General features: G+C 40.4%; 1 protein-coding gene across 5 annotated transcripts in view; it reads right to left on the bottom strand.

The window, feature by feature from the left end:
* The window catches only part of PCBD2 (pterin-4 alpha-carbinolamine dehydratase 2), a 30,225-nt gene extending 7,594 nt beyond the window's left edge, over positions 1-22,631 (bottom strand). The window contains exons 1-4 of one of the 5 annotated variants that reach the window (XM_019478478.2): positions 22,441-22,631; positions 17,692-17,837; positions 17,189-17,235; positions 14,147-15,047 (exon numbers count right to left, since the gene is read on the bottom strand). In XM_019478478.2, the coding sequence (XP_019334023.2) occupies positions 14,983-15,047; positions 17,189-17,235; positions 17,692-17,837; positions 22,441-22,515 (333 nt within the window). In that variant the 5' untranslated portion in view covers positions 22,516-22,631 and the 3' untranslated portion in view covers positions 14,147-14,982. Of the gene's footprint in view, positions 1-14,146; positions 15,048-17,188; positions 17,236-17,691; positions 17,838-21,808; positions 21,911-22,440 lie in introns of those variants that run through there. The other 4 variants (XM_019478477.2, XM_019478480.2, XM_014597546.3 and 1 more) reach the window with 4 other exon arrangements.
* Between the last annotated feature and the right edge of the window lie 949 nt (positions 22,632-23,580).

Below are 23,580 nucleotides of genomic sequence, written 5' to 3'. Positions count from 1 at the left end.
AGGGCACACGTGTTTTTCTTATGCCAGTAAGTTTGAACATGGCCTTGACCTTAATAGTATTGTTTGTAACAGCTTTAGCCACAAAAGAGAGCACTTTCAGTTCTTAATTTGCAAAAGAAAAATAAAACACTCTAGGCATTTTAGAAACCATATACTGCTATTTTAAAGGCAAGGTAGATAAGCAACACTTCACTCCCTCACATGGGATGTTTTGAAGAGAAATATATTAAAGACTCCAAAACAGTCTGCTCCTTTTCTACTGGAAACTCTGAATGTATTTTAGATTAAAAACTAATTCTCTGTAGTAAAATAAATTCTATTTCAATCTTTTTGACTAAAACAAAAATTTAGAAATAAACTCCTTGAAATATTTAATCACATTCTTAAGTCATCGGAAAAAACCCCCCAGTGAGCCAATGGAAACCCTATTACCTAAAACATGGTGGAAACACCACAAGGAAACAGACTGGACAGAACAGTCCTGCCTGAGCAAGGAGCTGGGCTGGATGGCCGGAAAGACCTTTTCCATTTCTATCTTTTAAGAGTCCGAAAAGAAAGAACTAAACCTACTGATGCTGCAGTTATAGCTCAGCTGCAATTTCTAAAGTAAAGATTCATTTCCTTGGTGCTGCCAGCTTTGTCATGTCTGTCATGGGGAAAAGAATTCTTCTGTAAAGCTACTCCTAGAAGATGTAGTTATACTGAAAGGTAAAAAAGGGGGAAATAAGGGTGAGGGGGGACTTATGAAAGCTCACCTGGCATACCTAGCTCAGCTAGTGCTCAGAGGCTGCGCTTTTAAAGCAGCACAACTTGCCATCACTAAACACAACTCGATGCAATTTGTGTTTCTTGAGAATGGTAAAAACAGGCCGATGTGCTTAGCTTTCAAAAAGGTATGGAAAGATGAAATTCCATCCATCTCTTTGCACCATACAACACTTAACAGCTTGAGGAGGCTTGCAGAGGCCCTCAGCTAATCTGCTATTATTCTTCCTTTCACACATCTTAAGCAACGAATCAATTCATCTTAATACTTTTTAAACATGCTCCCTTTGTGCAACGCTTGCCAACATCATCTTGATGAGTAATACATCAAAGCAGTGCAGGTTCAAGTGTTGCACTAATATATCACTGCAGGGTGAGTCCCCAGTGATGGATGATCATAATATATCTCAAGAACAAAGCATCTGACAGTACTTTACTCCAAAGATAGGGATCCTCAAGAAAAATGGCCCCAAGGCCCAGAAACTTAACAAGCATTTTATTTATTTGTTTTAAAATGCACAGGTTATGAACTCCAGAGCGTTTTAAATCCTTCAGACATTTATCCAATGAAAACATATGCTAATCACAAGTATATTAAGGATTTTGTTTCCAATCTGTCATTATAATACTAGAGACAGTATTAACTTTGACCTTATGCAGTATAGAGGCTACCTGTCTTTGTAGCATTACTACGCAATGAAAAACACTGCGTACCATTACTGGTGGGAGGCACTTCAGTAGCCAATACCTGAAGTTACGCTTTAGGATATATAGGGCTTAGCACATTCGCATTCACATCCAACAATAAAATAGCATCATGATGTACTTACTGTACGTTGCATTTTTCCCCTTTATCTTTCACGCAGTTTGAACTCTTATGTTACTACAATTATAAAGCCAATTCCATATCATCAGACCTTAGTTCCAAGCTGCAGAACTTCATCGCATTTAACCCTAAAAGCTAAGTTAATTAAAAAAAAAAAATCTAAGAACTCAACCAATGTTCATAATGGTAAAGAAAAGATTCTCTGTGAGGTATTCATTATCAACTCTACTCCTCTCTCTTCAGAGTCTCTCTTGCACCCATTACTACATTATCAGTCTCCCATGTATATTAGACAGATGTGGCACTAGAGAGCAGTTTTCAGTCTCCTTTCCTGACATTTATTTGAGTTTATATATTAGCCATGAAAAATAGTTTCCTGTTTTGCTTTTTACAATCTTTCCAAGAACGGTGGGAAAGCTCTCTGGAAAGATGACCAAGGCAGGCCACCGTGCAGCTAGCCACTGAGTTGACTCCTTCCTGGAAGCCTGCTCATGAAGTGAAATACCTCAAGCAGCAAACTCACTCTCTCCTGGCTTTGTAAGGCTACGCTACGCAGGAAATCTCATCTGCCTTGGGGCATTCTAGATGGAAATGCAGTTGCTGATGACTTGACCTATATGAAGATAAGGAGAATACTGTCAGACTGGCAACAGCAGATACAGAAGGAGCACTGTATGTGGAGCGAACGCACTCACTCACTGCAAGTGGTCCATGAAGACCAAGCTACAGAAGCTGGAGCCTCTGCCTGCTTCCATATTCTGGCCCAGACCTGGGAACAATAATAATCCCTGGAAGTGACTAATCAATGGGATCACAGAGGCCAGAACCTCTGCAGCTCCTAACAACTGCAGACTGTTTCTACAACCTTGATACTTAGGGCTTGAATCAGCAAAATGCTAACCATCCTCAACTCGCCATCTGCCAAGCTTTGCTCAGTGCTTTGGAAAATGATGTTCATAACTCCAAAAAAGTCCTGAGAAAGGAAACTGATGGGGTATTCCATAAAATCAACACTAAGAGGCAATGTTTGTTTTTATTAGACTATCTAAAGAAACACGAATACAACCTTAACCGCAATTGCTTGTCTTATGTTCATCCAAATTCAGAATATTCCATTACAAAGCAAATATGAACTAGCTGCTAAGATTTTTCCACCCTGATCTTCTCATCCCACTTGCACATAATTTGAAGTCTCTTGTTTGGTCTGAAAGTTACTCATTAATTCACATTACAGCAGTAAATGCGCCACTCCACGTTGTATGTTAGAGCTTCCAGAGCATGTGAAAACCTCTATGCTTTATTCCACAAGAGGCTGTCTCTGTCTTGCAACACTTGTTTACAATTATGTCAGTGAAGAAACTAGCTAGCCAGTTCTATATCAAACATTTTGACAGCAAAAGCACAAACACTGATCTATTCTAAGTCGTTTGCCACTCTATGTAATCTTGGAAAAGGCATTCTTGCCTTTGAGTCTCAAAATGTTTATACTTCATACATTATGCAAATAGTTTTTATGTATTAAGAAATAGTGTGAGCAAAGCTCAAGTTAAATTAAATTCTTCAACAATAACCTTGCCAACGCACTGTGATTTTCCTATAAAAAATTATTCCAATTTGTTGATCTTACATTGGATGAAACATACTGTAACAATCTTCATAATTTATGTCCTGTTGGGACACTATGATTTAAAGTAACATAATACAGACCAGCATCACCGCTAATCTAAACCACCTGACCAGATAAACAACAGTTTCCCCTTCCCTCTTCACCGAGGGTATTTCTGTTTATTGTCATATGATTTACCAATTTTAAGAACACGAAGAATAAATGCAGGCAAACAGAATTGCAGCTTAGAGGTATGGCCTTTCTTACACTGGGAAGTTTTCACACACAGGTACCAGTCTAATGTCAGGAGTTGCAGCAGACTGAAGGCAATTTAAAGAATTCTGACCTTGGGAAAAAAAAAATAAAGTGAAGAAAGATTGGATTCATGAAGTCCAGTATGAACCAGGTGAGTGTTAGAAGCTATGTATTTCTAAAGTTACTGAAAATGCAATTTTCTGAGATATGTTAGAATCAAAGGCATTGCCTGCCAAGTTTAGCACAAATCTAAACTGTGGGGTAAGTTGCCAGAAAACAGGTGCAAATAGAGTTTGCTCCATTTGGCATCCAGTGAAACCTGAAATCACGAACAGTTGTGCCAAGGAAGTCATCACGAGCAGTAAAGGGATGTTGTAGAAAAAACAGCTAACAAAGGTGCACAGATAAAGCTGCATTTCACTCTTCCCTCTTCTACTTCCCAGAACTGCACCAACACATATATATCAGGAGAGCAGTAGCAAGCAAAATAGAACGTACCCTGCAGATCAGAGACAAGAGGCACCCACTGCATGGCCACGCTGCAGCTTCTAGAAGATTAAAGTCACGGAAAAGCTTTCTATAGCACAGCCACCGACTGAAACACTGACAGCTACACGTATAAAAATGTGGCAATCGCAACTAGAGATGATGCAGGAGGGAATTAGGATGCACAGCAAAACAGCAAAATATCTACCTGCAGGCATGCAGATTGACTGGCCAACATAGAGAAATTTGAACAGATGCTGAACAGTGGTCAGTAAGACTAAAATTAATGTGCAACTGTAGGGATGCTCTATCAATGTGAACACCATGTGTGAATATGAAGGAAACTTTCAGACTACAGAATACCTACTGCCTGCCCACCTTAAAGGAACCATGCACCAACAAGGACTTTGCTAAGCAAGCAATAATAGTACGTGCCCATTTCTGGACCCATATTTGAACATGGTGACAGGATGCAAGAAGGAGGAGACTCTTCTCTTAGTTGTTTTGCTACTTGCACCTCCCTCCTACTATTTCCTCAGTTATAAATTATATTCCTCTTTTGCACCCTTCCAGAAATTCAAACATGGGCAATTTGCACTATCGCTGACCTCACATCTGGACTTGCTGCCCACTTACACTTTCTCAGACTTCTGGATTTGGCCCTACAAACATATATTTTTCCTTGGAACTGATGCTGCACATGGTCATGCGGTGGGATGCAGGACATCAGTTGTACCATCCTTTGTCACCTTCCAAACCACAATGTTACTCGAGGATCCTCTTCCCATTTGTTTTTTACTGCAGTGAGAATACAACTAAAAGTCACATGCAGGCAGCAGGTAACATCCACATCATTCAACAAAAGGGTATTGCATCCAAACAAAACACCTGTCCCATCTTTTTTATATACCTGGATAGAAACGAGAAGACCAAACCATTGTTTTAGACTGACATGAAAAAAAAAAGAAAGGAAAGAAAAAAACAAGGAAAACTACTTTCTGCTGTTGCCAAGACATTTTAAAGTTCTTCATGCTCCGCTAGGAAGTGCTTTGCTTTACAAGCTTTTGTCCCTGCCAACTAACTGCTCCAATACACTTTTCTAGAGAGCATATTGGTTTGCTTACACAGGCAGACTAGACTACTTACTTTTACCATGAAGACTACTGAAAAATATGTAAGATCCCTGAAACAGAGTGGAATCACAAAAATCACAACACAACCCCACAAAACAAAATGACGCTGCTCTACAATGTCATCCCTGCAATTGTGCCATATGCTTTGTAGTCTGCTCTAATCTCCCCAGACAAATCTTAAGAATTGACAAAAATGCTGCGTGTAGCCATCTTCACTTTGCTGCTTTTACTAATGGCCCTACAAAAAAACTCCTAAAAAAGGAACATTCAGCTTTGCGCTGTAACCTAGGGCTCAGTAATACAGCACATTGAATTAGAAGAATCACTTTGTCTAAAGCAAAGAGTTAATTGAAGAAAAAGAGAAAGTTCTGATTGAACAGTATTATACTAAGAGATTGATTACTGAATCCCATGCAAGCAGTCTTAGTAACAAACTTCAGAATGGTAAACGTATGCGAGCTTAGAAAGTATTCCCACAAGTATTATCTGCAATTGATAATTTCACATAGATATAGGTACTAATATTTAGAAAGCAACCCTTGCCCAACGGTCTAAATGCACAACAGAACAGTACCATTTCTATGCAATTTTTTTTCAAAATGAGGGTTAGTCAAACTTTAAAGTATTTGAAGCCTTCAAAGATTTGTACAATATTTGTACGAAGCTGCATTTTTCTGTTACTAATATTTTTATAACATGCACGCCATAAAGAAAAAAATGGAAAAAAGAATGAAGAGGTTCCATATCTGAACAGAGACATAGAGGAAATTGTCCCAGCTACGACAGGAAATGGACTTTCCCCTTCTACCTCCTAAGCATATTTTTTAATGCACTTTGTGCTCAAAAATGAAAAAACAAGGGCTTCACACAGAAAGTTTAGGCCAGATAAAATACCCATTTAAAGAAATGGAACTTTTTTTTGTAAATAGGCTTTTTGCACCCAACCAAAAAACATTAAATAATACAATGAAGCCCTCATTAACTGAGCACCTGTTAAAGCAATCAGTCACTTAAAATAATAAACTCTCTTTGCTGTGCAACTGAAAGGACAATGATAATTTGACTTGTTAAAATAAATGCAGAGTCCAGCAAATCAAAACACTGGACATAGGGTAATAAACTCTCAAACAAAAAACTATAGAAAATAAAACTAGTCATAAAATGCATTTTGGCCCTGTTCCAACTTTTTTCAGTTTTATACACCTGAATCCTCCATTAACTTACTGTACTCACCTTGATGCTTTGTACTGTATAGTGTTCTGGATGTTAAATGCCCTTGAGCACGTATAGCTATATCCTAGCACAGGGCTACATTAAGTACTCCGTAATGAACCAGTTCAGAAAAGCACTTAAGCAAATGCTTAACTCCAGGCATACACTCAAAATCTTTAATAGAACTTAAACGGTGTTTTCTGAATAGGCATCTTTTCTAAACTGGCCCCTAAATTAAACAGCGAAAACCCTGAGAAATGCATTAGTTATCTTATGCCATCTCTGACAAATGCCCACCCCCACCCCCAAAACCAACTTAGGGGCAAAAAATAAAATTCTGCTTCTTTCTAAATTTTTTTTTTCATTTGCAGAGCACAGAGTGGATTTCATTCTTTAACTATGAAAATGAACTGAACCTGCCATATAATTAATTGATGACATAAGCAACACCAATACAAAACTCTTCTTTTGGCAAGATTACATGTGATACCAGTTTAATATCCAAAATATTCTTTCCTAAAGAAGAAATTATACCTTGCCTTTGATGATCTTTTAAGTCTCTGCCATCTATGATCCTAACAAGATATCAAAGGGTAAAAAGAAAACCATCACCTTATGATAGATCAAAAGCAGCAGCAGTAGACATTTATCACCATCATCATCATCAGGGATCTTCTTACCATCACTTTTTTCTTTGATTGCTTTTAAAACAAGAGCGAGCAAACTAACAAGACACAACTCATAATCCATCATTCAAATATGTCACAGAGGAAAGGGTTAGAAATTATAAAATGGTCAGGGGAGAGGAACAAGAACTGCAGATCCAGTTAGGGAGAACTTTTTTCCCCACCAAGTGTGGTTAATCTGTACACACTTTCATACTGAGACCTGAGCAGATTTATATAGAATTATTGTTTCTGAAATATTAATACCATTTAAGAAAAAATGTTACAGAGGACCATCATCATTTTAAGGTCAGTTTGGTCTGAGCCAGAGTTATTAATGTCCATGACCTGTATCCAAGGATAAAAATAGAAAGTTTCAAGATAAAGCATTTACTATAATAGATTTCTTATTTGAAGGTTCCACTGAATCCTTTCAAAGCAGAATAGGGAGACAAGGCCCATCTTCCTAGAAAGCATGGAGGAAGCAGAGAAAGAAAAAGACTTTTAAAAAACCCCTGTAATGTTTAGGCAGTCCACATCTCTTAAAAGCAAGTTCCAATTTGCTTTATGCAGCAAATTATGCAATCAGTATTAAATATAATTCCAGGTAATTTATTTGCTAATCTTCATATTTAGAGTAATTGCTCAAATGAGGCTAGCAACAGAGAAATGAGCAGCAAGAGTGCTACGTTAAGCACATTATTAAAAAGAAAAATAGATTAATTTTATTAAGTAATGCTTGGGATAATGGTACATGACCTATACTTAACATTTTAAGCTGCCTCAAAAAGCTCTTGGTGTGCTCAAGGTCTATGACTAAGTGCCAAAGAGCAGATGTAACATATAATATTCTGGGGGATAGTCAGCCCATTTGAAATATATACATTGTTCATCAGGAGAATATATATATTTTTCCTCTTTTTTTTTTTTTTGCAAGTATCTTTTTCGCCTGTCTTCTCACACAAATACACCATTTTACAAACAGATTCATGCCTGAAATGGGTGCTGTGCACAAACAGTGAATACTGATTTTCATTTTGCAGTGGATCTCAAACTGTGTATTAAAAAAATCCACATGTACAAAATACATGAGATAAAATACAATCCTTTGTACCAAAGATTAACTTTTATATATGGCTATTATTTTTATTAGAGTGGATACTTAAAAGAAGTCTGCATAACTAACAATGTAGGCTTGTAAAGCAAGTAATGTTTTTGCCTGCTACCTCCAACTGTCCACTTCCACCAGGTGACAGGAATTCCTCTACATCCTGATAAAATAAAAACTATTTTTTTAAACTACTACCAGTCAAGATTCAATCACACCCCTCCAAATCCAAGGACAAGAACACTTCTGCATGAAGCATAAAATAAATAAATAAGTGCAAGGGGCAAAATGCCTTCAACTCTTGCTGAAGTTAATGTTAAGTTGAGGGTACTCAGCACCTCAGAGGACAGGGCCAAAAATTAGAACAATGTTCCTAACTGACCAGTCCGCCCTTCCCCAAAGCAAATTTCATGCAAATCCCTCAAAGGCTTCACAGTCAGTTTCATGTTATTACGAGACATAAGCAAGTTTGCATCTGAACCCAACAAAATTAAAAGAAGAAAATGGCAAATGGAGAGGAGGGGGGAGTGAAAGTCCCCCAAACACATTTAAAGCTGGTTTACAGCTTTATGAAAGACGAATGAAAAATTATACTCACATCACACTGATAAACTGTGGGTCTGCCAGTGGTTTTTCAGAGCAGATGTAACATTTTAGCAAATGTGATTGTTTGTGAAAGAAATAATTCTGATCAAAAACGAAACTGCAGCCAGCGCAAGCCCTGCACTTTGTCACTCTAATCCATTCTGACAGGAAGCAGTAAGTGGAGATTCCTACTGTGAAAGGAGCAGATGTGAAAGGTCAGCCTTGGCCTGGAACTTCAAAACCGTTAACGTGTAAAACAGTGTGCATTAAAGCCTGAAACAGCTAACCGCTGGATTAACGGATGTCCGCTAAGTGGGTTTGATGTGCTTTTGGCAAGTAATGGTTAATTTTTAAATAGGTGCATTGTAATTTTTTTTTAAATTTTGTACTTTTTACTAGCCAGAATCCATGTTTAATTACAATTGCAGAGTATAATATCCCTTAACATGGCTTTTCCTTATGCTCTGGGGGCAGGGAGGAAGCTACAAGTGTAAAATGCTATTTACAGTTTTTAAAAATTTGATCACGTTCACCATTCCAAAAGCAAGGGCATGCAAGAGATTAAATGCAATCAAGCTAGAGAAAACTGCCTATCTGCAATGAAATTAGTATCTTCCTACTCCTATAATGCTACCTAGTAATTCAAGGAAGTTTAAAAATGATTCTGAATAAAGATAAAGGGCATGGGCTGAATAAACCTCCCGCATTGAAACAGTCCAACTGAATGAAACACTGTCCCAGTATTTGTCAATACTGGTTTAACAAACACAGGAGGGTGCTAAATATTAGTTAAAATTATGAACAGCATGAAGATATCTGGAAACTAATGATAGGATTAAATGGTAGTCTTGCCTCTGTAACCATTTCCCTTATAAAACACCTTTATATCATATGCAGTGACACATCATTAAAATGCATGTACAGAATATATACAGTTTCAAGACATGGGGCACTTCCACTTTTTTTTTTTTAAATCTAATAAACCCCTGTGAGGAATTAAAAGCATCCTTACAGGCCTATTTTACTACTTCAAATTAAACCACTGGAGACAATCCTTCGAGATTAATAGATTAACACAGTCCTAGATAGATGCTCATATAATAATGTTTACGTAAGTGATAATAGCTCTACACTAACCATCCAAGACATGTATTTGTGCAACTGGAAAACAGACAAACAGTCACTCAGACAGTTTCTTGGTCTCTTTACTCTGGATAACACAGGTTTAACTCTGCTGTAGCATGCACAGAAATGTCACACTATTCTTTTGTTATTTATGTAATAATCCTCTGACCCTGGAAGAGAAGAAAAGGAAGCAGCAAAGAACTCCTATATCTGTCATAATCTAAGCTCTAAATCACCACTGAATCTTAAGCAAAACCAAACTGAGATGAACTTGTGCTTAGAGTAACTGAAAAATCAAAACTTTTACCTCCTACACTTTACCTGCCAAGTGTGGTGGTCAGGCAAGCCTTTCCCAACACTTACAAAACATACTTTTTAAAAAAGAAAAGCCTATATTATTTTAAATTAATAAGCAGAATTTACCAGCATGTAACATTCCTACCCAAGGAAAGTGAAATGCAGAAGTCTGTCCCGAATCTTCAATGTATATGCTTCATTTTAATATAACTGCTGTAGCATCATTTTTAACATGTGTTTATATTGCACTATTACTATTATTGCAGGAGGACCCAAAGTTGACAAACCAGTGCTGGATGCTGTACAGAGTGCCAGCAATCTAAAATATAAGACGTTTCAAGTGGATGAGACAAATAAATGAGTTGGGTTGGAAGACATAGTTCTTAGCTGTTTGGTAGCAGCAATCACAACCCACCATCTGCCTGGCCAAAACCCAGTTGTGGTTTTCTGTCTGTTACAAGGGCTTGAGTTTTGGGGATGGAATTCCAGGAGGTTGAAGAGTAAAGGAAAGACAGGAAGTTGTTCATATATGATTATTTAAAAGGAAGGAGAAAGAAGTTTAAAAAGTTAAACTGAAAACATTTTGGAAGAGATGGTCTTCACTGTGTGTGTTACACAGGAACCGATTGCATCGGCCACCGGTAAATAATAAATAAAAGTACTTGTCACCGACCAACACGAAAGGGTTAAATTTTGTCTGGCAGAAAACCGATGGAAAGCTGCCAGCACAACAGCCCCTGTACAACTTTGCAATATTTCTCATCAGAAGGATACTACTACTGCCAGTTGAATGGCAGTGTTATTGGAAACAGAATATTCTGACCAGGACACTATTGTCATCTCTTCCGTTTTTAAAAGTCAGGGAGGCAAATCTTAAACTTTCAGATGAATAATCTCCTGAGAACCACCATTTAATTTTCATCCAAAAGTTCGGCGCTCCAGCTTTCCAGACCTAATGCCATAGTAGGATGTGGGTAGATGGAATGTGTCCAGGTCCCACAGCTGGAACTTGACCCTACGACCTCCTGACTCAGAGGCAAGAGTGTTATTTACTAAGTCAATCAGGAGCATAAACTTAAGGAAGGTGTGATCATACAGGAATAATATATTTTTACTATGCTAAGTTTTGAAACCGTTGAATCAGTTCACTCAAACAATTTTGGCCTGTGAATTAATCTCCGCAAGTCCTGAAAATGTTACTATCAGTTTCTAATAAAGAAAAATGTCAACAGGCAGATAGACCCGCAATTTAATATCCACGCTTTATTTTCAAATACAAAGATTTTTCTCAACTCTGTAAACCTGCTCATAAATAATTCTGATTTATAGTAAATCAGCTATTGTATTCATAAATGCAGGGAAGTTAGTGAACAACGTAACTACCAAAAGAAATACTTTCATAACTTTGCAGGTGCACAAATCATAGCATATGGGAGAGGACTCAAAAGGATAATGGGAAATGAAGCGGTTTGGGAAAGACTATATGAAAAACAGCACCTACCTAGGTGGATATAAAACCCATTCTTCTCTTTCAAGAGGCAATCGAAAGCAAAAGTCCAACAGAGAGGCAAGCAGTCAAGAGTTATGCATTAAAATAGCTAACCCGCCAAATAAATGAAAATTGGTTTGTCTTCTGATTAGCAAAACTGACAATAATGGACTCACATTGCTCATTCTTTGAGGTTAAACACAACTGACATGAGCTACACCTGAAACCAATCAGTGCTGAGGCTTTGAGAAGATTCACACGCGAGGACTAAATTTGTCACAAATGGGTTGGTTTCCGATCCTAATGTAGCCAAGTTGCTTTACTCTGACCTCCATTTAACAAATCAACTTAATGGGCACTGGGAGTGCTATAAAACTTAACAATGGAGTGATTTTAACTTTTAAAATATAGTTATGAAGCAAAATGTTGGAGAGCTCCTTCAATACTGGAAATCAAATTAAATCTAGACATTTTTTAACAGTCTTGACAGATATAATCCTAGTTACCATGTAAATTTATGGTAAGCTGCTGTGATATTAGCCACAGGTGCTACTTTTAATATATGGGCCGCATCTGGCTGGGAATAAAGTTTCTCAGAGGACTGAAAATGACCTCACTATCAGACAATGGAGGGGGAAAAAAACAAGACCATTGTGGCATATAAAAAGCTGGAGATGTGGTCCGCAACTGAATATTTTACGTAAAATTCATTTTAACCCTACAGATTGTAAGTTAAAGGATATTATGTTTTCAATACATAAAAGGCGTGGACGTATTTCAACCAAACAGCCAAAAGATTAAGTACGTAAAACAGCTATGAAAGACTCTGGCAATGAACATAAAAACAAATTTCCCAACCTTTGATCAATACAGAAGACAAAATGATGTGCCGAGAAATTGTGGGGGGGAAGGAAGCATTGACACGAATTAAGTTCAGGAGCATTTGGTCCTGCTATGCAATGAGTTAAACTAAGCTGAAGTGACTGCAACAACCAAAACAGCACTAATTCACAAAGAGTGTGTCCCACCTATCCCAGTTTCAAGGGATTTGAAAAGTTTGTGAAGTTCTTCATGGTCATTAATCAAGGTGAACGCACCTAAAAAAAAGGATTCATGCCAAGGGATTGTCACCAAGTAAGAAGATTAAAACAAATAAAGACCATTCACCACAAATCCTAGTAAGTTAGTTTTGATATATAAGCCACTGATACTCCACTTATAACAGGGACAATCAGTTATAAAAGACTAAAGTGAATATGTTGTACCATAGCTAAAGCAAAGTAACTGGAAATTCATATGGGACATATGTAACCGAAAAAACAGTCTGCTCCAGTAGACACTCTCTGAGATTTCTGTCATGTTATTACAGGTCTGGAGAAGGAGAGTTGGCAAGTAGAAAACTGTAGTGTAAGAACTTGAATGATTTAATTTCCTATGAAATAACTCTTCAGAAGCTCTGCAAGTCTCCTTTAAACAACTGCTCAAAAAGACAAGATTTTGCACTATCAGCAAAACACATTTGCTAATTTCTTGCTATCCATGAGCCCCAAAGTGCTGTTAGGCATGTCTTCTTCCATCAGACTTAATTTTTTTTTTTAATAGAGTGCTCTGTATTTAAGACATGATTATTAAAAAAAAGCCTCTTGTAAAGCACATAAATCTACTGTCAATGTCTTCTTATGAGCAGAAGCATATACTTCACCTCTGCAGAAACAATATACTGGATTAAAAACTGTCCTATCAAGTTTAAGGAACACCATCATCTGGAAATTAAAATAGAAAGACATTTTAAAAATGAGAATAAAAAAAAGTAGCTATAAGCATTAAACCTGACACCAGAGTGGCCATGACAACCCTGGTGGTTTTCAACCACATCCTTCTAAATCTCACCTCTCTCCCACCCCAATTTTGCTATTCAGTGAAACCACAAAAAAAGAAAATAGACCAAATAAACAAGAAATGAGTGAAAATGGGTGTACACAAAACAAACCTAAACATATCCCCTCAATTCTCTTTTAATTCTTACTAATTCTAGATGTTGTTCATAAAAACAGTAGGTTACATATTTCTCAGGAAGACTGCAGTTATGTAGCCACTGTTTTGTGCGATTAGTTCCTCAAACACTTCAGAGGACAGGAATTCCAAGAGAACTGACAGATATTACCTTCTCTAGACCACCAACTTTTCAAAATTATTGCCAGAAATTTCTGCAAATGAAATGCTTATTAGCTAACATCACCACTGAGCCCCTGCAACATTGAGCCTACTTCCATAACTCTCCGTGACTCCAGGTTTTGCTTTGGCGAGTGGAAACAGGTTGGCTGCTCTATATGAGAGCGAGGAACATTTTGTTTCAGTATCTGTTGCACAGAAATTTCTGACTCATTAACAAGTTTTGAGCCACACTTCCTTTTCGTAATACAGAATGCATTGAAAGCCACATGACTTCATTTCTTCTTTATTCGTTCTCTCTAACATGCCTCTATTCACCCCTCTTAGGTAAGGTTCTTACTACCGTCTGTACCCTGTCAATTCACACAAAGAGGGCATAGGTAGAACAGAGCGATGCCACAGGCAGACAAGGAGTCACAACCTTGGGTTTGTTGTCTTGTCAGCTAATAAAGAACTTTATTTGTAGAAAATATATCTGTGAACCCAATAAGAAACATCAGCATCAGGCTGCACTGCTGCTGTTATTTCATTCATGTGAGGGCACATGGTAGGCAATCTGCTTCTGGAGCTGTTACAGGAGTCACTGTTAAATAGTTTGGTACTAAAATTTCTTATATTTCAGTCCCAGAGTCAGCATCTTTCGCTAGGAAGGATCCACAAATAAGTCGAGAAGGATCTCAGTATGGATAGAAGGATTTGTGCATGCAAATCAAAGTGGTAGGAGTCAGGTTTTGAGGTTCCAGCTCCCCAGAGAGGGACATCTTTGCCCGTGACTGGGCAATGCATAGCAAAATGTGGTCTCAATTCCTCCACTAAATTGGTCAGTAGAAGTCCTTCAACTCAGCACACGGAGGCCTGCATATCTGAAGACAGAAGCTCACAAATTCTAGGTTAGGTGGCAGCGCAGACATACAGAACTGAAATTTCATTATAGTATTTGTTGGGTGAGTGTTACAACCAAGGATCAATTGAAAGGTGCTGGTGATAGAGCACAATCACCATTTGAGAGCAGCTATATTGAGGTGTATGGTCCGGGAAAGTCTACAGGACTTTTAAAGCATCTCACCATCACCCTACAGACTAAAGAAGAAATGTGGCTGTCTGCATCTGGCTGGTGGTTTTTATAACTTGGGCAGTAAGTGAGCACAATCAAAGGCAGGGTGAGGAACTGACATTTAAGATAAAGCTGCTACTCAGCTGAGGACTGAGGAACAAGCCGTGCTGGACGTGCTTTTCCTTCAGGATTGGATGAAGAAGTCTAGAACACTATGAACATCAACACTGTCCAAACCAGGATATGGGCATCTAGGGTGCACTGAGCAACTACAAAAGAGAAAATAGTTGGCAAAACAAAGTATGTTCATTAGCATACTTTATGAATATTTCTAGCATTTTCCAACTCATTTGAGGAAAAAAGAAAATCCAAAGGCCCATTTTTAGAAAATATAACTTCAAAACAACAAACACCATAAGGGGTTTAAAATGAAGCCTTGTGTTATAAAAGAATTCTACAAGCCAGAAGTGTCATTAGTTTGTCAGTTACTTAAAAGGCAGCCTATTTCTGATAGCTTTTAACCAAGTTAATCTCAGTCTGAAAGCTTCAGGAATCTAAATAACTCTCATTTCACAGAAGTTTCATTTCATGCTCATGCTGAAAATAATATACATAAACCAAGTTCATGTCTACACATTTGCACGACTTTATAATAAAAGTTGTGTTTATATTTTTAACATCTGTTGACATACATAGACTTTGTAAACCTGGCAGAGATTTTAAAGCCACAAAATTTTCCATTCATTGTGCGCATTATCTGTGAGAAGCAATAAAAAAAGGCAATGAATACATTAATCATACCAATATCATCTGCAAAACATAAATCTGAAATACCTTTCATGTCAGCTCAACTACTCGATTTTTTACACACCTGATTTTAAGCCATCTGTAAAAGGGCAAGATGAAGATCACTGAGGAAATTATATTTCTCAGCTCTCTGACTTTTACTAAATACTCATACTTTAAGTACTGTAAACAGAAGATTTATTACAAGAAATAAAAGAACTTGTACCTAGAAGTCCATTTTTATTAAAGGCCTGAAAAACTCTCATACTACAAAGCAGGCATATAGCTCCATTTTAGCACTTTGTTTCCCAGAGCTGTGATATGAATTTAGTGCTTTGGAGAAGTCCTGCTAAGTGCTGCGTGAGGACATTAGTAAATATAGGTCCTGGACTAAACAGGTACACTTTTAATCCGTCCTCTGTACCAACTTCCCAGGAGATAAACATTTGCTCTCTAAATCCAGCTGCAAACATTCATGCGTGTTCTAGCCAGAAATCCCACACTAAGTCATTCCCCATGGCTGGGAGATCACCAGCTTCTCCAGTTTGGAATTTCAAATGGAAGGTGTTGTACCCTGCAGCTGCCTCAATTTTTTTTAGATGTTCATGGGTGAAATTCAGCCCTCAGATACAAGCACATAACCCCCTGAACTGCAATAAGAGCTGGAGAAAGAATTTGGCCCCTGTGTGTTTCTTCAGTGGAAGGCATAGCTGAAAGTGCCATGTGTCACCACCTGGAAGTTCTGAATCCTGAAGTCAATTTTCAACCCTTCTCCCAACGATAACAGCATTCAGTTTTATATAGACCTAATATTTGTAAGGACTACAAAAATGGCAAGAACTCCAATCATCCCCTTCCAGCCACCTGGAGCAGTTGATTCCAAAAAAGGACCATATTTAAGATGATACATAGGAAGGGGCACCTAACAGGCTATTCTGCTCCACACTGCTCCCAGTCTTAGGCTTAATGTACTCTATTACATATATATTCTGAATCCCCACCCTGGTACATTAATTTCTCCAAATTGCAGCTTTATGAATAGCTAACTTTTACCCTGTAACATTCTGAGGATAAATCCTATAAAAAAAAAGTCTATAATTTAATCCCTTCTGGTGTCCTTCACTGATCTAATAGGGTGGCTTTTCCAGATTTCTGTTGTTGGACTGTGTGTGTTCCAGTCTCTCTGGTCCATATTTTTTCAGGTCTGTTCCTTAAAGCTGTCTGATTGAAATGATTTATTTAAACTTACTTACAGTCTACAAAGGCTATTTTATACTAACTTTAATAAAAGCACTCCCACTTGTGCTCAGCCAACAGGCTCTCTAATTACACTGGGGTCTGAAATGCTCCAAACACAAATACTCAGACTTCGAAACCTGCAGCACAGCTTGTCCCTGAGCCGATGTCTCGCTGCCTTTGGCTCTCTAGTTCTCCCACCCTTCCCCGGAAGCTCATCGAGGTCTCACGTGCACTCTGGCCTGGTTTTTTTCCCTCCTTTGTTGCCCCATAGTTTGCTTGGTCTGAAGCTGTTTTGCTCCATTATTAACTTTCAGACTGAAAGTGCAACTCAGGAAAAATGGAGTCATGTCTTCATGCACACACCCTTATGGCAGTGCTGCCTTACCTGTTCTGTATGACATGGAATGATGCTGCCAGTTTCCTTTGTGTCCCCTTTATGACAAAAAGTATTTGAAACAAAACAAAAAATTAGCTAGCATTGCACACCATCATTGTCACATTTCACCACCAAGGTCCCTTACAGACTTGTGTCTGGATTATACCATAGCCACAGAACTAAACAGCATGCTAGGCAGCCCTTCAAAGTTACTGTCAACAAACATAAATAGATACCTTATGCTAAAAGTCCAGTAGGCACAACCCAGCATCCTCAGGCGTTGTGGCGGAGAAGAAAAAGAGCATCTTGCTAGAAACAAGTCACTTTTGCAAAAATATCCCCCTCCCCTGGGAAAGGGGAAGTCTTTCAAAAATAAAATAGGCATTGGCAATAATCTTCATCTAAACTATTCCTATTGATAAAGGATTTTTCTTCAAGCAAACACTCCCAAGTTCGTGGATATGAATATTTCCCCACTAAGATCATAATGCAAAGCAAAACAATCAATTTACCTTTGAATAGTTACCTGATTAAAATTTTTGAAATTGAACTCTTTGTAGATGGCATCTCTTTCACCTAACTCAGACCATCCCGAAGATTTGAGGTCAAGTAAAACTTGATTCCTTTCCTCTGTGGTCAGCCAGTGTGACTGCGAAGACTATCAAGGGGGAAAGAAAAGAAATTCCAGAACCAAGGTTAATGTCATCTCTTTTCCTTATACAATACAAAAAAACAAACATGTGCTTAAATTGTGGCTATGCATTATAGAAATGTAATCCTTCAGGCTACCAGCAGCAGAAAATTTATTATAGGGCTTCCTTGCACTTTATAGTTGTATAGAATAGCATAACTCCCCAGGTAATGGAGTCAAGAAACCTACCTGTTTGGTAAATTCAGTTATCTACTCAGACCTAACTCTGAGACAGCGCTTTACTCTAGCACTGTGATAAAGTATGCACTACTGATCACAGGCATACGTGTGATAGGTAGCATGATTTAGTCTCATGTGTACTTGGCCTATGAGAATTATGCGCAGGATGTAAAGCTTGAAATAATTCCTGACAACTCAGTTCTGATATTTTCTCTCATTTAAATACTAAGCTAAATTAAATTTACAAAAAACATGAAACTGAATGAAAGTTAGCAAGCATAAATCAATTTTAAATTAGAAAGCACAAAGGCAACCAGAACCTGCCATGTATTATCAGCATTGTATCTTACAGTTCCTAAGAAGCCCAAAAAGAATTAAAAAATTAGGAAGAAAAGAATTTAAACTAATTGTTTTTAAAAAGATTTCTCCCAAATAAAATATACCCCATTGTATCTCAAATCTGCACTAAAAACTCCACTGATAGTACTGACAAGTTCTGCATTAGGGTAAGTGCTCTCACACCACTATAAATCTAGAGTAGCTAAATTAAACAGGGTTACCTGTTTTCAGAAAAAGTCTCATATTTGGAAATGTACTTGAGCACATTTAACTTTGAGCTAATGAGAAGTCCTATTGAAGCCAATGAGACTACCCAGATGCTTAATGCATTCATATTAGAAACCTGAGTTTCTTGCTAATACAAATCCTAAGTTACCATGAGGTTAGAATCAGACCTGAAGGATAGCTGACTGTTTTAAATGTTTCCTAACTTTCTTCATAAAAATATAAAATACCCTGCCTTCCAGAAGGTCTGAGCTATTAATGTGATACTATACTTGATCCAAAGACACCCAAGCCTCTGTTTCTGACCCCTGGTTCGTCCTAAACTCATATTAGAAACATAATGGTAGATCGGGGAGAAACTCCCAGTTATAAACTTCAAGTGGCCTTTATGCTGTCATATTATTAAAACAACATAATTTTGTGAAAAATTACTAACATTAGATGAAATATTTTTGATCATACATTGCAAGAGAACATTTATGTTGGGAGAGCCACACAAATATGTGTGTATGTGTGTGTGTGTGCGCGTGTGTGTGCATTTGCACAACTATTTATTTTGACAATTTTAAAATGTGCAGTAATAACACTCTGGCAATGCCAGCCTACGTAGACTTCAGTTGCTCTGATCTCGCACTGAATTTGCGACTCATTTGGCAAAGCTGATAGGTAAAACCAATAAACAATGTTTTGCAAATTCAGTCCAATACATACATGTGTATGCCGTATGTTGGTTCAGGTATAAAAAGTTAGCTCTTCACCACTAGATGGTGCTATATATTAAATCAGAACAAAAAGTAATTCAATTAATTCTGGTTAAGAAACAAAAGAGGTTTAAAGCCTGCTCTTTATTACTAAATGATCTTATGACAGAAAACTACAATAAATATGTGCATCACTTAAAAAAGACACAGATATAGGTATAGGCATCAACGCAGCACCTGCTATTTAACTCCACGCAGAAAAACATTTTAACTGACAGCAAGGGAACAAGAGCAGTTTAATCAGTTGTACTAACTAGATCTATATGTAGAACTATTTTGATTTGGTTAGATTTGTCCTTTTTTTAAACAGAGCAGTTTTAAATACCAAAAAAATAATGTTTCAATTTAATTTTGTCTCTCCAATCTGTTTCCTCTGCTTTAATATAAAAATTAAATGTCCCAGTATCGTATTAGTGCTGCCATAGCAACTTTTCTGGATTAGAATGTATTTTATACCTGATTTTAAAACACACATAAATGTACTCAAAAGTTAGTCTTTGGCCTGAAATTAGCCATGCATGTCCTCCCCCAAGAGGAGCTTGAGAAAGTTCTGTTCAGTGGTTTTCAAAGCAACAAACCACAAAACGGGGATCTGGGGGTACAATGGAGTTCGCCCTCTGTTGTTGTTGAGGAAATTGTCATTCTTAAACCAGTTAAGACATGTCAGTTGCTTTCTTGCGGCCTGATCTAAACCCCACTGAAGTCAAAGAGTCTATCCAATGACTTCAGATTAGCCCCTTGGTATTCAGGTTTAAAAAAAAAGCCCTAGATTTTTGTTAGCCACAAACTTGGTCCTCACTGAGCAATACCACATTTGACACTGAATAAAGTTTGTTTATAAATAATAGTTGTAAAGGCCACGTTCTGTAGATGTGCATGCCAACACAAAACTGCCACTGACTGAAGAAGTTCAGCAGAAAAAGCATATGCAGCATACATTAACCTATTTTTAAAGCAAAAGAGAGAAGCACAAGGCTCCAGGCACACACACCTGTCATATCAATGGAGCACAGCTCAACCTCACTGAAAATGTGGAAAAGTTCACCAAAAACAAACACAGCATGGACACTAAACTGTAAATATAAGACTTGGCCTACAAAATGATGACAAGTGACCCATGATTTACTGATTACGTAAGATGGGCCCTGAAGCTATTAATAAATAGCAGCAGATTTATTTGAAAGCAGTCTAAGGAAGGTAGAGAGGGATCCGAGTTAAAAGCATTCACCTCCTGTAACAGACTCATATATTACAAAAAAATTTTTTGTGGGTGTGGAGAGAGTTAAGGTCTCATCTTGCATATATGATTATCTACTCCTTGATATAAAAATCAGAATTGCTATGCTCTACAAAACCTGAACTGCCAGGTACTTTTGCCTCCTGGGAGAACAGAACAGGGACCCAAGCTGAGACGTACAAGTTAAACAGCCAACTCAAAGACTGATCGCTTGAGATGCCTGTTCAGGGCCCACGTGATACCCGCACTGATATCCACTTGGGGTTTACTACTCTGCCAAATACACTCCCAATGTATTTTTCAAGGCAGCATCTTGAAGAGGACTCTGCATTCAAATAAGCATTTTGGGATCGAGGGGATGGAACAGCCGGCTTGGGTGTGAAGGGCACCTGTGCAAAGGATAACAGGGAAAAGGCTAAGTCTGTTCAGTAAACTTACTTTCCTGGTTGACAAGGTTTCTTTGAGTGAATCCAATCTCTTTTATTAGACCAACTGAAATAGTTGGAAAAGTTTTTCTTAGCAAGCTTTTAGGTTTAGAAACCCTTCGCCAGGCTGAGGAAGCATCTGTAGATGGTGTGTGCTCTTGCAAGCGACACCAGCTCCTCAACCAGAAGCAACGTGGCCAGCTCCACGTGCAGCCTCGGGCATCTCCCTGCTTCCAGGCGAGGAGACGGCCTATCCGGGAAGTTCCCCACGCAACCAAAGCTGGGCGCAGCCAGAACACTTCCTCTTGTGAAGTTTCCTCATGAAAATCAAACTCAGGCATGGTTTGCTCAGAATGAGGCTGGCTCATGAAAAGCAAGCTCGGGCAACTCGCCCAAGAGGCCGATGCTTACTTCTTTAGAGCCATCCAGTGCAAGGCTGCCAATACAACTGAAACTGCCCATGCCCCGGGGAGGCCGGTCCCGACGGACAGGAACCCCAACGCAAAGTGAAGCAAGGGAGAAGCGACTCCATGTGTGCTTTTATAGCGGGTAAGTGTAAAGCTGCATAATGAGATAACAGTCCCAACGGACTGCCTTGTGCAAACACGAGCGACCTGCACCTATCGCACACGTGCACGGCAACCCTTCCTCTCTTCTGCACCTAACCGGACCGTAGGTGTAAGCGATTCAGCCTGGGAGCTCTCCGCGTTTCAAGGCTGCGAGGAGGGGTTGGGGGTGTCTGAGAGAGAGAGGGGCTTCCCCATCACGCACCTACGCCTCCTTCGATCCCTCGGAAAACGCCAGCGCTTAGCGTTCAGTCGTTTCTTGACCGTGAAAAATAATAGCGCCATTCTTCAGTTGCAGAGATGTGAAAGACCCGAACAGGTCAGGATGGTTTTGACACCACCGGTTTCCCTCGCTTTATGCTGCACGCGCGTGCCTGGAAAGCGGGCGTCACTTGAACTTGTGCGAAGGGAACCCGCTTTACAATGTCAAGGACAGGGCAAGGCCTCGACTGCACGGCCCCATGGACAGGACCGTTTTGGGCTCACCGAGAGCACCAGCGCGCACGCGCAGACACCGCCCGCCCTCACGGGGAGGCGACCACAGGACACCGAGCGAGGTGCGGGGCGCCCCGCTCCCACAATGCACCGCGCCGGGCACCTGACGGCACGCTGCCACCGCACCGCACCGCACCGCCGCGTGACGGCGCGCGCAGCCACTGTGGGGGATAGAAAGGGCCGTCGCGTGAGGGCGACTCGGCCCATGCAGAGCCCGCGCGGCTTCCTCTGGCAGCCCCCGGTGCTCGAGACCCGCCTGGAAATCTGTGACATGGGCCCTGGGGCGGACATCTCCCCTCACATGCGCCTCGACCGCCCCGGCCCGGTCCCGCCCGCGCTCACCATGGCAGCCCGGCTCCCGCGGCCCCGTCCCGCCGCCAGCAGCGCCCGGCGCAGCGCGAACCCCACGCCCGGCATCCCGGCGCGACCACGCGCGGACAGCGCGGGGGGGAACGGGCCCAGCTAGGGCCTGCGCTGCCGGGAGTGGGAGCCGCGTTCCCCCCCCCGCCGCGCCACGGGGGTGGAATGGTACTGGCCGAACCACGCCCACAGCCTGTGAAGGAGTGGTACGGCCCCGCCCCCCTGCCTGGGAGTGGTAGCGGCCCGCCCCCCCGGCTCGGCCAATAGGATGCGCGCGGGTGCCGGGGAAGCCGGAAGTCGGAAAGGGCGTGCGCTAGGGGCCGCCACGTGGGAGGGGCACCGCGGCTGCCGGTCTGATGCTGCGGCCTGACAGCTGTCCGGGCGGGTGCAGCGCGGAACCACCTGCCGCCGCTCAGGACCTGCAAGCAGAGCCCAACCCAGGCTTTATCCCAGCTGGTGCAGCACGGAACCACCCTCCCTCGCTCAGGAGCACCGAGAAGCACAGGGGCTGCAAGCAGAGTCCCACGCAGGCTTTATTCCAGGGGTGCCTAACCCGCCCAGACGAGTGACGCACAGCACACTGGGCTGACGGAACCCTTCCCCCCCCTCCCCCCACCGTCGGCTGCAGCCAACACCTGCACCCCAGCTTGTTCCCACCACCACAGCCAAGTACCAGCAATGCCAGCATCTTCCCGTGGTGCTGCTGGGGCTCCAACGCCACAGGTCTCACCGGGCCAGAGTCCCCCACCAAAGTTGCAGGCTCTGCAGGCTGGAGGTTTGCCACCCCTTATAAAGGAATAGTGCAAAGGCAACTGAAAATGTGTTAAGCCTGCCCCCTGCACACTGCAGGTCCTTTGTGCCATTCCAGCCCACCTTGATGAGGGGGGTGACTAAGGACACATTGCTGATTGCTTAGGACAAATAAATGACAAGACAGAGACAGGAGTAAAGGTCAGAGGTTCAGAACAAGTGCACTGAGAGGGATCACTGGGTGAAGCCCGCTGGGCAGTGCCCACTGGCCCTCCAACAGGTAGACACTACCCAGTGAAACTCTGCCCAGAGATGTAAACAGACTAAATACTGAGGCAAGGTAGACCTATGGTCTGACCTGGTAGATCACAA

The sequence above is a fragment of the Alligator mississippiensis genome, chromosome 9 (assembly GCF_030867095.1).
Source record: "Alligator mississippiensis isolate rAllMis1 chromosome 9, rAllMis1, whole genome shotgun sequence".
Taxonomy (NCBI): domain Eukaryota; kingdom Metazoa; phylum Chordata; order Crocodylia; family Alligatoridae; genus Alligator; species Alligator mississippiensis.
The sequence above is the reverse complement of the archived record's forward strand: the minus strand, read 5'-3'. Positions and strand labels throughout refer to the sequence as shown.